Source organism: Cervus elaphus, chromosome 26 (genome assembly GCF_910594005.1).
Source record: "Cervus elaphus chromosome 26, mCerEla1.1, whole genome shotgun sequence".
Classification (NCBI taxonomy): domain Eukaryota; kingdom Metazoa; phylum Chordata; class Mammalia; order Artiodactyla; family Cervidae; genus Cervus; species Cervus elaphus.
This window is the reverse complement of record NC_057840.1, coordinates 22,819,109-22,831,776: the sequence shown is the minus strand read 5'-3', so window position 1 is coordinate 22,831,776 and position 12,668 is coordinate 22,819,109. Positions and strand designations below refer to the sequence as shown.

Sequence of the window (12,668 nt, the reverse complement as noted above, 5' to 3'; positions counted from 1 at the left end):
TACCTTATTCTTCAATAGAAGGAAGGACAGAAGAGAAAGACTGGAGTGAGCTGAAGAGTGAGCAGGAAGTGAGGATGTGGACACAAGCACTACACCCACATTTTAAGTCGTTTGGCTGTGAAGGTAGCAGAACCTGAGGTTGGAAGGAAAGGTGGATGGAAAGAGACAAAAGGAGGATGGTTACACAGACCATCCTTCTTCCTTAACTTGTTGTTCCAACTTCTGATTTTCTTTCTCTTCTCCATTTTCTAAATCAATTCAACAGGAGCCCCTGGTATATGCAAAACAATCCAAGTTTCTAAAAGACGCGTGATCCAGTTCTATTGATCTGCCCTTCTATTCCATCCTTGCCATTCCCAGTGCCCACACCTCCAGGACTGCCAGTCCTTGAAGGAGAATCTTCTCTCAGGCCCTCCACACAGTGGCCCAGTCCCTTTTTCTTTTTCTATTCCTTCATCAGACCACTTCCTCACTGACAAGAAAAGTATATAACCTGGATAGCTCAAAATAGAGAAAAAACACATACATAGTCCTTGCCAGTTACTATGTAGCCATTAAAAAAACTGGTTTTCAGAAACCAATTTTCAGAAAATGCTGAAGTTAAAATAAAAAATAACTAACAATCCACTATATGTGGTAAAAAAAACAAACAAACCCTTTGCAGGAGGGAAATACTCCAAAATATGATTAGTGACCATATGGGTGATGAGATTATTTTCTTTATAGTGTTTGACTATTTTTCAGTATTCTAAAATGAGCATATATAACTTTTGTAACTAGAAAACAAGATTAAGATCACTTAAAACCCAAACAAGTCAGTAACATGTTGATTTATTTACGTATTGAACATGTGTCTCTCATATTGCAGGTGCAGAAGCCACAAACAAGGCTAAGTGATAGTCCCTATGCTAAGGAAGCTCACGTCTACACTGCGGACACGTGTTGCTTTGGCCGATCACCATCCACTCACCTGCCTCTCAAGCTGCAAACTCTAATTTTGTTTTGAGGAAGCCATCTTTGGCTGACTCTGGGATTTCAGTGGGCCTTGTAGGCAGCTAGCCTGTTTCATTCCTTAGCTAGAGGACTGGATCAGGGATACACACTCAACCCATCAACGCCAAGGACTGGGCAGGAGTGACTGTCAGAGCCCCACTCCCTTTGGATGAGCCCATGATTGGCCAAGTGGGAAGTGACCCCCTTCTCCTGTAATGGCCTAAATGTGGAGATGCACTCTCTCTCTCCTAGAGAGTTTTAGTGGGAGATGCCTCCTCTCCCCTGGTATGATCTAATTGTCTTTCTCCTGTAACAGTCCAAGCGGGAGATGACCTCTTTCTTCTGATAAGGACTAAGCGTGAAGATGACCCCCTCTCCCACGGTAGCTTTCATAAGAATGACTCTCCCCTGGGGTGGTCTAAATGTCATGGTGATCCCTCTTGCTTATAATGGCCCAAGTGTAAGATGACTACTTTCTCTTGAGATGCTCTAAGTACGGAAATGACCCCTTTCTCCCATGATGGTCTAAGTGGGGGACGAGCCCTCTTTCCTGAGATGGTCTAAGTGTGCTGACTGATGAACTCAAAGCTTTGGAGACTCATGTTGAGTGTGTTTGTCATCCCAAAAGAGCAGAGTAAGATCCTTTTAACAGTACCTAATCCCTGAACCAAACTCAACCCACAGCTAGCCTTCCAAGGGCTGTTTAGTTCATAGAGTGAAAACATTCTATTTTGCTTTAAGTCTGCTTGAATTTTTTCTTTTTGTCTCCTGAATCCAATATATTTCTCAAACATCCTGCCCCCAAAGGAGTAGCTGCGGGCATAACCAACTATAATCCCCAAAAGCAGGTGCTCTAAGAGGATCCTAAACGCAGAGCTAAGAGCCCAGAGGAGCAACCTATTCACTTGCAGAGCTCAGGGCAGCCTTTGTATGTGAGCTGAGCCTTGGGAGTCTGGGCAGGTAAGCCGTGGCAGAAGGACTAGCATTTGCCCAAGCAGAGGAACATGCAACACACAGCGTGTACAAGAAAGTATATGGCTTACTGGGGACCGATGAACCCCTGCCGTGAGGGCGCCAGGAAAGAAGGCTGGGGCTGGATTCCAAAGAGCATTCGAAGGAATTCACACTTTAAAAAAACAGTATGGGGATTGAGGAGTGAAAAGTATTTTATAGCCAAAAAAAACCCAAAAAGATGGAACAGTGGAAAATGGACTGGAGTGGGAAAGAAGAACAGGAAGCCATACCTTCATGTCTGTTTCTGCAGCATTCTCCCTCCAACATACCCTCTCCTAACAAGCTAATTACAGGGAGGAAGCATTTTATTCATTTTTCTCTCCCCACCGCTCAGTACAGAGGAGGTCTTAATAAATCATTGCTACACAAGCAAAGAAAAGCAGAAACCCACGGCTTACCCATTCTTCAAGTCCAATTGACTTCAAAAGCCCACCAACTCACACCAGTCCCCCTACCCCCCACCCCTGACCTCACATTCACTCCCTCTTCTTTGATCGGTTTTCCTGGTTTACTCCTTCCAACCACTGTTAGTTAACTGTTTCATGCACTCCCATCTCTTGCTGAGAATGGCCCCTGGGAAAAGAATCCCATTTACTCTTCCCATCAGGCTGAACTCCAGGCTCTGCTCACATTATCTAGCTGCCTCAGCTCTGGGCTTTTTCTTCAAGGACCTAAACTAGGTAACATTGCACTTTAACTTAACAAGATGCAGAGTATCAAAATCCAAATATTAAAGATGCTACATTCCTCTCCTCCCCCATGTTATCTAAATCTGCTTAACTTACAGCAAAATAATAACAAGTACAGGTAAGAACCTGTCTAGAGTGCAGTCAGAACCTGCTAGATTATGTTACCCGGACATCTGGGACCCTTCATTTGAAGCCTTTGAGAATCTATCCCATCACCTGACTGAATGACAATGGCAATGCAAAAACAGTACTGTGGCTTTAAGAGCCTTGCTGTTCACTTATGTATCTGGTCCATTTTCTTCCCCCTCTAACAGTAAACAAATGGTCAAGTTCTGATTCTGCCTACAAGATAAACTTCCTAGACAACATTCTAGAAAATTTTGTGATGACAGACAGGTTAAAAAAAAAAAGAGCGATGGTCTGTGCACACACACTCAAACATATGTGAATTCAGATCTTCTAAATATTAACCGAGATACGTAGAGCACCAACAGAATTCTCCATTTAGTAGAAAACCTGCTAACGGCCCTTCCCAGGCTGTGCCACAGCAGAGTGTCATGACAAACACTAATGGCTTTTTGGTTTACGGAGAAAGGGATTCAATTTTCTGTTTTGACTGGTTGGCAACTGAGGAATCACATGCAGGCTTGGGGAAGGCCAGGGGCCCACAGAGCTGCCCTGGTTTCTTCTTGGCCTTTCCTTTTCTCCCTCCTCAAGCATCACTATTACCCCAAGTATGCTCCTGAACCCCCTGAATTCCCATCCAGACAATTTTGATTGCCCACATTCTTGCCTAATTGGAATGTCTTGCCGTTTTCTCCAAGGTTGAGTTCGACAATCCGAGTCTGACAAGAAACACAAATTTGCTACCTGGAACTTATTTCAGTGCTTGCAGAGTTCACAAATCTAAAATCAAATCTGTCTGAAGGGCAGACAACAATAGAATTGTAGAGGTAACACCATCCCACCTGTGTGTTATTTTTCATTTACAATAACCATGAAAGCTAATACTTAACAAGCTGGCCTCTATCAGGAAAATCAAACAAGCTGTTCCTTCCTGGTTACACTGGCCAAGGTACTTGAGACCGCGGCTGACGGTTCAACTTTCCTCTAGCCCACAGGCGTTTTGGAATCAGGCCGGTGTTTTCCGACCGGCTTGTGATCCGAACTCGGAGATGGGTGACCGTCGTCCGCCGTGCAGGGGACTTGAAGAAAGGGGCCGTCAGGAGGGGACACGGCGGTTCCCCATTAAGGTTTAGGAGAAGATAAAGAGACCAGAAGGTAGGCGGATGGATGTACACGCCCGAATCCAAATTCGCACATCACCCATCAATTCTCCGAGGCAACTCTCGCAATTGCGCGAAAAAGCATCGGTCATAGCTGCTCAGCTCCCCCTCACCACCCCGCAGAGGGGCCATCACAGCCCTCCCCGGCGCGGCCCTCCGGCGGCGGCGAACCGGCCCCGCCGGCAGGTGCCGGGCGCCCCGCTCGGCGCGCTTACCCAGGGCCCAGGTGCAGCTCTCTTTGATGGCTTTGTACTTGCTCCCGGACGCCTCCTTCTGCAGCTTCCTTAGGATCTCTTCCATCTTGACCTCTGCCGCGGGCCAGCCGCCGACAGCTAGGGGAGCGCGCGCGCGAGGCCCGGCGGGGACGCCGCCGCCACCGCAGCCCGGCCCTGGGCGCCTGGGCGGCCGCTGCGCTCGCCCCGCTCCGGCCCGGCGCGGCGGCTGATGAATCACGCCCGCTCCATGCCGCCGCCGCGTCAGGCCCGGAGCCCCGCCCGCCGCCCCGCCCGCGGGTCAGGAGCGCCCCGCGCGCCGCGACGGAGACAGCGGGCTGCGGAGCGGAGGCCGAGACCCGGGGCGGACCCCGGGGCACGGAGGCTCGCCGAAAGCCGGTGGCGGACGTCCTGGGCTGGCTCGCCGGCCGGGCGTTGGCCGGGTTCGGCCCTAGGGAGCGTCTGGCGGCGGCGGACAGCGGGCGGGGAGGAGCCTCGTCGTTGCCCCCGCCCCGCCGTCCCGGGCGGGCGGAGTTGGGGCTGTTCGGCTCCGGCTCCGGGTCCAGGAGCCCCCCACCTCCGGCGCCTGGTGGTGTCGCGCCGCCCGCGGCATCCCGCGGTCCAGGCTCACTAGTGCCGGGCCGCCCTCGGAGCCAGGCTCGGGCGCTACCTGTGAACAGACTGTGACTCTGCCCAACCATGTATTCCACACCATCTCACGTGTGCGTGTGTGTGATAATAGGATTAACATCCCCATTATACACAGGAGGAAGCCAGGTGTGAACCAGGGCTGTGTGTGTGTGATGGAAGGATTAACATCCCGTTATAACAGGAGGGAACCAGGCCCAGAGAGGTTTAAGGTACTTCCCAAACCAACAGAATTTGGACTCTTGAATCCAAAACCCTTTTTAAAAATGTCTCTTCCTTCCCTTTCCAACCCTCTGTTGACCTGAATTGTTATCCTTTGAAGAAAATAAAAAGGGTGGGGTGGTGGTGCACCGGGACCATGCAGCAGAGAGCTAGCCAACTTAGGTGTGGGGATGGGAGAGGGTGGACAGAGAAAGCTTTGGCAGTGAAGAACCTTCGGGCAGAACTCGGGAGCGGACAGGGGCTGCCGGATGGGGAAAGGCAGCCTGAGGCAGAGTCTCAGGCCTTAGGAGAGTGCTTCAGTCACTTCAAGTCCTTTACTGATGGAGGCCCTAGGATGGATGTTGGAGGAAAAAGGGAGGGGAAAGCAGGAGTCTTATTTGGAGTCTCCCCCGCCTCCCACCCTTGTGAAAGCTGTGATTGGGAACTCGGGATTCTGGGCGTTTTTGTTTTTCTTTAGAAATTCGGCTGTAGTGGTACTGAGGAAGTTAAATTGCAGAGGAGTAGACTGGCAGCTGGGAAAAAAAGTCAGAAGATTCTTCAGTGATCTAGAAATAAGTTAAGCCAAGGGTAGATGGAAAGGAATAGAGGAAAATATAGCAAGAGATTCTTTGAATTGAAGCAGTAGGATTTACTGACTGATTGGGATGGTAATATAAGGGATGACTTCCAGGTTTCTTACTTGGGAAAATTGGAGGGTAATGGTCCCATCCTGTAAGTTAAAGGAGAAAGGAAGAGAAAGGTTTGGAATCCAGGGAGTATGAGTTCAGTTATGAACAAGTTCAGTTTGAAATGGCAATTAGGATATCCATAGGGTGTTTGGGGCCTCCCTTGTGGCTCAGCTGATAAAGAGTCCACCTGCAATGCGGGAGACCTGGGTTCCATCCCTGAGTTGGGAAGTTCCCCCTGGAGAAGGGAAAGGCTACCCACTCCAGTATTCTGGCCTGGAGAATTCCATGTATAGTCCATGGAATCACAAACAGTCAGACATGACTGAGTGACTTTCATTCACTCATAGGGTGTTTTACTTATGGGTAGGAACTAAGGATAGGACTCTGTGATAGAAAAGAGGATTTGAAGCCACCAAGTAGGGAGAATTGCTGATGCCTCGGGTTTGACAAAGGTTACTGGGAGGGAGTAGGTAAAATGGAAAGAGCACAATGCCAGAAGGGAGCTGGGGGACCTCTTACCCTCAGATGATGGACAGAGGCGCATGTGCCCACAGAGGAGACTGAAAAGGCGTAATTAGAAACCTGTGGTTCAGGAGGGCAGCGAGGAAACAGAGTGTCATGGGAGGGTGTCCAACAGGTGGGAGGGAGGTGTTCAGACTGCTCCTTAAGCCCATTTGGTAGTGAGGAGGCAAAACTTGCGAAGTCCTAGACCCCTAGGGACTCTCCACTCATCCACTCACCTCATAATGCCATTATTTGAAGAAAGGTTTCCAGTGCTAAGAAAAAATTAAAAAACATTGTAGTCAATATAATTATGTAAGACTATATTTTTAACTATTTGGAAATCGTATATATATACTATACACACACATATGTGCATATATCACAGTTTTATACCATATAGAAAAGTAGATTACAAATGTGTTAAGGAGTTAAGTTTAAGAACTGATCCATAAAAGGTTTAGAAGAAAATGTAAGTGAATATACTTATCTTAATGCATTCAAATTATTTTTAATAGAGCAGCTAAGGAATAAACTGGCAAAAGGGAAAGGTAAACAGATTTGACTATTTCAGTATGTAGAAGCTTTATGTTAAAAGGTCCACACAAAGCATAAAAAGCAAATGACACTCTGAGGAGCAGACTGAAGAGAAAAGATAGTAACATCTTTTAATTTTATGTAGTTATGTTTTTTTCTTTTTTTAAAGATTATTCACTATTTTTATAATTAAAAACAAACTCAATTATACACTAGGAAAATAATATTTCAGAGATAAAATGATTTAAAATATCTTTGTATAAAAGCTTTTGGGGCTTCCCAGGTGATCTCAGTGGTAAAGAATCTGCCTGCCAGTGCTCGCTTCGGCAGCACATATACTAAAATTGGAACGATACAGAGAAGATTAGCATGGCCCCTGCGCAAGGATGACACGCAAATTCGTGAAGCCTTCCATATTTTTAAAAGCAAAAAAGAAAAAAAAAAAAAAGAATCTGCCTGCCAATGCAGGAGACACATGAGATGCGGGTTCAATGCCTGGGTGGGGAAGATCCCCTGCAAAAGGAAATGGCAACCCACTCTAGTATTCTTGCCTGGGAAATCCCATGGACAGAGGAACCTGGCAGGCTACAATCCATGGAGTTGCAAAAGAGTCAGACTCGATGCAGTGACTAAACAACAACAACAATAAAAGCTTTTACAAAGTATTAAAAAAAAAAATACCAGATGCACACTTTAAAACAATAGGTGATAATATGAAGTCAGTTCACAGAGGAATAAATACAAATGACTTACAATTCAAGCGAGCACCGACCTTTAAATGAAAGTTAATTTTTGTTTTAATAAAATTAGCTGAGCGATTTTACATACAGTTGCCTGGTGTTAGTAAGGAGCTGGCCAGTGAGGTCCTCTCATGTTATGGGTGCTGGTGGAAGGTGCCTTGGTACCCATTCCTGAAGGGGTTCTGGATAGAGCAGAGAGATGGCTCCAGCCCAGAAATCCCACTTTTAGGAATTCATCCTAAGCAAGTGATTAGGGAAGTGAATAAAGGTTTTTTGTTTGTTTTTTTAAAAAAGGATTTTATGTGTCATTCAGTTACTTTTAAAAACTGAAAACTAAACAATAGAGAAATGGATAAATAATTTATGATGTATGCACTCATAAAGCAGCAAAAAGTATATAGCCTTTAAGAATAACATGGAAGAAAAAAAACAATTCGAGAGAGGAATACTGAATGACTTGAAAAGCAGTTTTTACTGTATAGAAATAGAAGGTTGTAAAATGCTATGTACTTCTTTGCACTAAATGAGCCCAGTTTTATTATTGAAATATCTGATGCATGTATAAGTTTTAAAATACATACATACATATATAAATGGAAAATAAACATAAACTATTAAAAGTGTTTATCTCTGATGGGGTTATAGGTGAGTGTATTTTTTCCTTGAACACTTTTATTTTTATGATTACAAATTATTTTTTAAGTGGTGGGAAAATGAAATAAAAGTATCCGAGCAACAAGATAAACACAACCAAGGATTCGATGGATGTGGGAATTTAGTCAGGAGACTTGCCCCAGAGGAATCATGGGGAAGGCCTGGTTGTAGTGGATTAAGAGCAGGTAGAAACATATGTCTAAACAATCCACTCAAAATGTTGTCTGTGAAGGAAGTAAGAGTAGAATAGTTAAAAGACCCTTTTTTAAAAAATGTCAGATAAAAAAAAATAAAAAATAAAAAATGTCAGCTCACACTAGAAAACGTCCTTTGCATCCACCCAGTAGACATATAGGTATGTGAATAGCTAGATTAAAAAACCGAAACAAATGTGTTGCTTCTAAAACAATAGCTATTGTTAAATAAAATAGAAATATTAGTGCTCTCATTAAGTAGAATCACAGAACCTGTGTCTGCTCACATCTGCCTAATAAGTATTCTGTGTGTTCTATAGAACCACATGGAGAAGAAAATGGTAACCCACTCCAACATTCTTGCCCGGAGAATCCCATGGGCAGAGGAGCCTGGCAGGCTGCTGTCCTTGGGGTCACAAAGAGTTGGACACGACTGAGTGACTCCTAGAACCACAAGTGTGTTTAAGAGAATGTGTTATCACGGAGAAGTGTATTTTTAATTTCTCAGCTGATTTATCATCAAGAATCTATTCTACTTTTATTTCATTTTCTCACCACTTAAAAAATAATTTGTAATCATAAAAAAAAATGTTCAAGGAAAAAATAAACTCACCTATAACACCATCAGAGAAAAAGACTTAGTAGTTTGTTTATTTTCCATTTATATATGTATGTATGTATTTTAAAACTTATACATGTATCTATATCAAATATTTAAATAATAAAACTGGGCTCATTTAGTGCAAAGAAGTACATAGCATTTTACAGCCTTCTATTTCTATACAGTAGAAACTGCTTTTCATGTCATTCAATATTCCTCTCGAATTATTCTTTTTTTTCTTCCACATTATTCTTAAAGGCTATATACTTTGCTGCTTTATGAATACATACATCATAAATTATTTATCCATTTCTCTAAAGAGGTGTAACCTACTTATGCCAGGAATAGATTTTTCAGAAACTTTGTGAATAATTTTCTCCTGCCACACATGTGTAACTAAATATGATACTAACACTTTTTCATTAACTGACCTGAACTAGAGCTGATGAATTTATGTCTTTTTTTCTTTCTTTGAAAATATTTGAGGATCTTACAAACAAGGTTGTGTTTATAAGTTTGTGTGTGTGTACAATTTTTAGCTTTCATTTGCAAAAATATTGCAAATAATAAATTTTCAATGGTTTTGAGTATTTGACAAACTATACTTAATCTTTATTTAAAAGGCTTGAGTTTTTTTAGACTAGCTCAAATTTTAAAATTTATTGATTAAAAGAAATGTTTTTCCCAATGTTGTCACTATTTATAGGTCTAGATCTGGCAGTTCAGTCAGAATATGCTTCTGTGCTTTTTACATTGTCATTCTCATTTCTTCTAATAAAAAACTATTTGAAGATAACTTATATGAGTTTGTGGAGAAGGAAATGACAACCCACTCCAGTATTCTTGCCTGGAAAATTCCATGGACAGAGGAGCCTGATGGGCTACAGTCCATGTGGTTGCAAAGAATCAGACACGACTGAGCACACACATACATGTACAAGTTTGATTAAAATGTACAGTTATTGCAAAGCCAAAAAATGCCTAACAATTACACCTAATTCAGAAAACACATAACCTAAACTTGATGGAAAGTCTTGTTGTCCTGACCAATAATGGATAAATTCTTCTAAGCTTCATGATTAACTGTAACTGTAAGTTACACTGACACACATCAAACTAAAAAACATTGGCTTCCTGATAGAATTATGGTCAAATCCAGAAAATCAAACCAGATACCGATGAACAGAAGTGAGCATGGCCGGTTGGCTCAGAGTCAGCGCATATAGTCATTATATCTCCTCCACCAGCTGTCACTCAGCTCAGTATTTGCCGCAATGTGGACAGCAACACTTAAAATATATATACACATGGCATTCTGATATTGAAAGTTACACATGACTTCATTTCTGAAAAGAATATAATCTGATGAAACGGTAATTGATTTCACAATCCACTATTGAGTAGAAGGCTTACCACGTGGCGCCATGGTAAAGAATCCGCCTGCTAATGCAGGATATGCAGGTTCAATTCCTGGGTTGGGAAGATCCTTTGGAGGAGGAAATGGCAACCTGTTCTAATAGTCTTGCCTGAAAAATTCCATGGACAGGGGACCCTGGCAGTCTACAGCCCATGGGGTCGAAAAGAGTTGGACACAACTGAGTGAATGACTATGCAAAATTACACATAAAATTATAAACAATAAAGTAAATAAACCCCAAAAGCTTGAAACCAGCTCATTAATAAAATTTTAATGAACACTATTTTCATAGTTGTGATAAATCTGTGTGTTTAGATGTGTATCAGTCAGTCAGTTCAGTCGCTCAGTTGTGTCCGACTCTTTGCGACCCCATGAATCGCAGCACACCAGGCCTCCCTGTCCATCACAAACTCCTGGAGTCCACTTAAACTCATGTCCATCAAATCGGTGATGCCATCCAGCCATCTCATCCTCTGTCGTCCCGTTCTCCTCCTGCCCCAAATCCCTCCCAGCATCAGGGTCTTTTCCAATGAGTCAACTCTTTGCAATGAGTCAACTCTTCTGGTGGCCAAAGTACTGGAATTTCAGCTTCAGCATCAGTCCTTCCAATGAACACCCAGGACTGATCTCCTCTAGGATGGACCGGTTGGGTCTCCTTGCAGTCCAAGGGACTCTCAAGAGTCTTCTCCAACACCATAGTTCAAAAGCATCAATTTTTCAGCGCTCAGTTTTCTTCTCAGTCCAACTCTCACATCCATATGTGACCGCTGGAAAAACCATAGCCTTGACCAGATGGACCTTTGTTGGCAAAGTAATGTCTCTGCTTTTAATATGCTATCTAGGTTGGTCATAACTTTCCTTCCAAGGAGTAAGTGTCTTTTAATTTCATGGCTGCAATCACCATCTGTAGTGATTTTGGAGCCCAGAAAAATAAAGTCAGCCACTGTTTCCACTGTTTCCCTGTCTATTTCCCATGAAGTGATGGGACCAGATGCCATGATCTTAGTTTTCTGAATGTTGAGCTGTAAGACAACTTTTTCACTCTCTTTTTTCACTTTCATCAAGAGGCTTTTTAGTTCCTCTTCACTTTCTGCCATAAGGATGGTGTCATCCTCAATCTGAGGTTATTGATATTTCTCCCAGCAATCTTGATTCCAGCTTGTGCTTCTTCCAGCCCAGCATTTCTCATGATGTACTCTGCATATAAGTTAAATAAGCAGGGTGACAATATATACAGCCTTGACGTACTCCTTTTCCTATTTGGAACCAGTCTGTTGTTCCATGTCCAGTTCTAACTGTTGCTTCCCGACCTGCATACAGGTTTCTCAAGAGGCATGTCAGGTGGTCTGGCATTCCCATCTCTTTCAGAATGTTCCACAGTTTATTGTGATCCACACAGTCAAAGACTTTGGCATAGTCAATAAAGCAGAAATAGATGTTTTTCTGGAACTCTCTTGCCTTTTCGATGATCCAGTGGATGTTGGCAATTTGATCTCTGGTTCCTCTGCCTTTTCTAAAACCACCTTGAACATCTGGAAGTTCTCGGTTCATGTATTGCTGAAGCCTGGCTTGGTGAATTATGAGCATTACTTTACTAGCGTGTGAGATGAGTGCAATTATGCAGCAGTTTGAGCATTCTTTTGCATTGCCTTTCTTTGGGATTGATATGAAAACTGACCTTTTCCAGTCCTGTGGCCACTGCTGAGTTTTCCAAATTTGCTGGCGTGCACTTTCACAGCATCATCTTTCAGGATTTGAAATAGTGCAATGGGAATTCCATCACCTCCACTAACTTTGTTCATAGTGATGCTGTCTAAGGCCCACTTGACTTCACATTCCAGGATGTCTGGCTCTAGGTGAGTGATCACACCATTGTGATTATCTGGGTCGTGATGTGTATATGTAGGTGCAAATATTGATGTGTGTGCATGTGTTATAAGTCACTTCAGTTGTGTCTGATTTTTGTGACCCTGTGGACTGTAGCCTGCCAGTTTCCTCTGTCCATGGGATTCTCCAGGCAAGAATACTGGAGTGGGTTGCCATGCCCTGCCCCAGGGGATCTTCCCAACTCAGGGATCAAACCTGTGTTTTTTGCATTGGCAGGTGGATTCTTTACCACTGAGACCCCTGGGAATTCCAAATATTGATGTAGTTTTATGCAAAAGAGGTAACATTATACACATCCTTAAACATTCTTTTTCTTTTTACTCAATGTTCTGTCACAGGCACGTCTTCCTTTTTAATGGCTGCCTATCATTTGTTGGTTCAGATGGTAAAGTGTCTGCCTGCAAT

The 12,668-nt window shown here is 43.4% G+C and overlaps 1 protein-coding gene and 1 non-coding gene across 6 annotated transcripts in view; one reads left to right on the top strand and one right to left on the bottom strand.

Moving 5' to 3' along the window:
• ARFGEF3 (ARFGEF family member 3) overlaps window positions 1–4,408 on the bottom strand; it is a 177,181-nt gene extending 172,773 nt beyond the window's left edge. For all 5 annotated transcript variants that reach the window (XM_043888248.1, XM_043888249.1, XM_043888250.1 and 2 more), the window contains exon 1: window positions 4,198–4,408. In XM_043888248.1, the coding sequence (XP_043744183.1) occupies window positions 4,198–4,282 (85 nt within the window). In that variant the 5' untranslated portion in view covers window positions 4,283–4,408. The remainder of the gene's footprint in view (window positions 1–4,197) is intronic.
• A 2,676-nt stretch (window positions 4,409–7,084) lies between these two features.
• LOC122684537 lies at window positions 7,085–7,191 on the top strand. Its single transcript, XR_006338080.1, has one exon. It is a non-coding gene; the product is annotated as a U6 spliceosomal RNA (small nuclear RNA).
• Window positions 7,192–12,668: the final 5,477 nt, after the last annotated feature.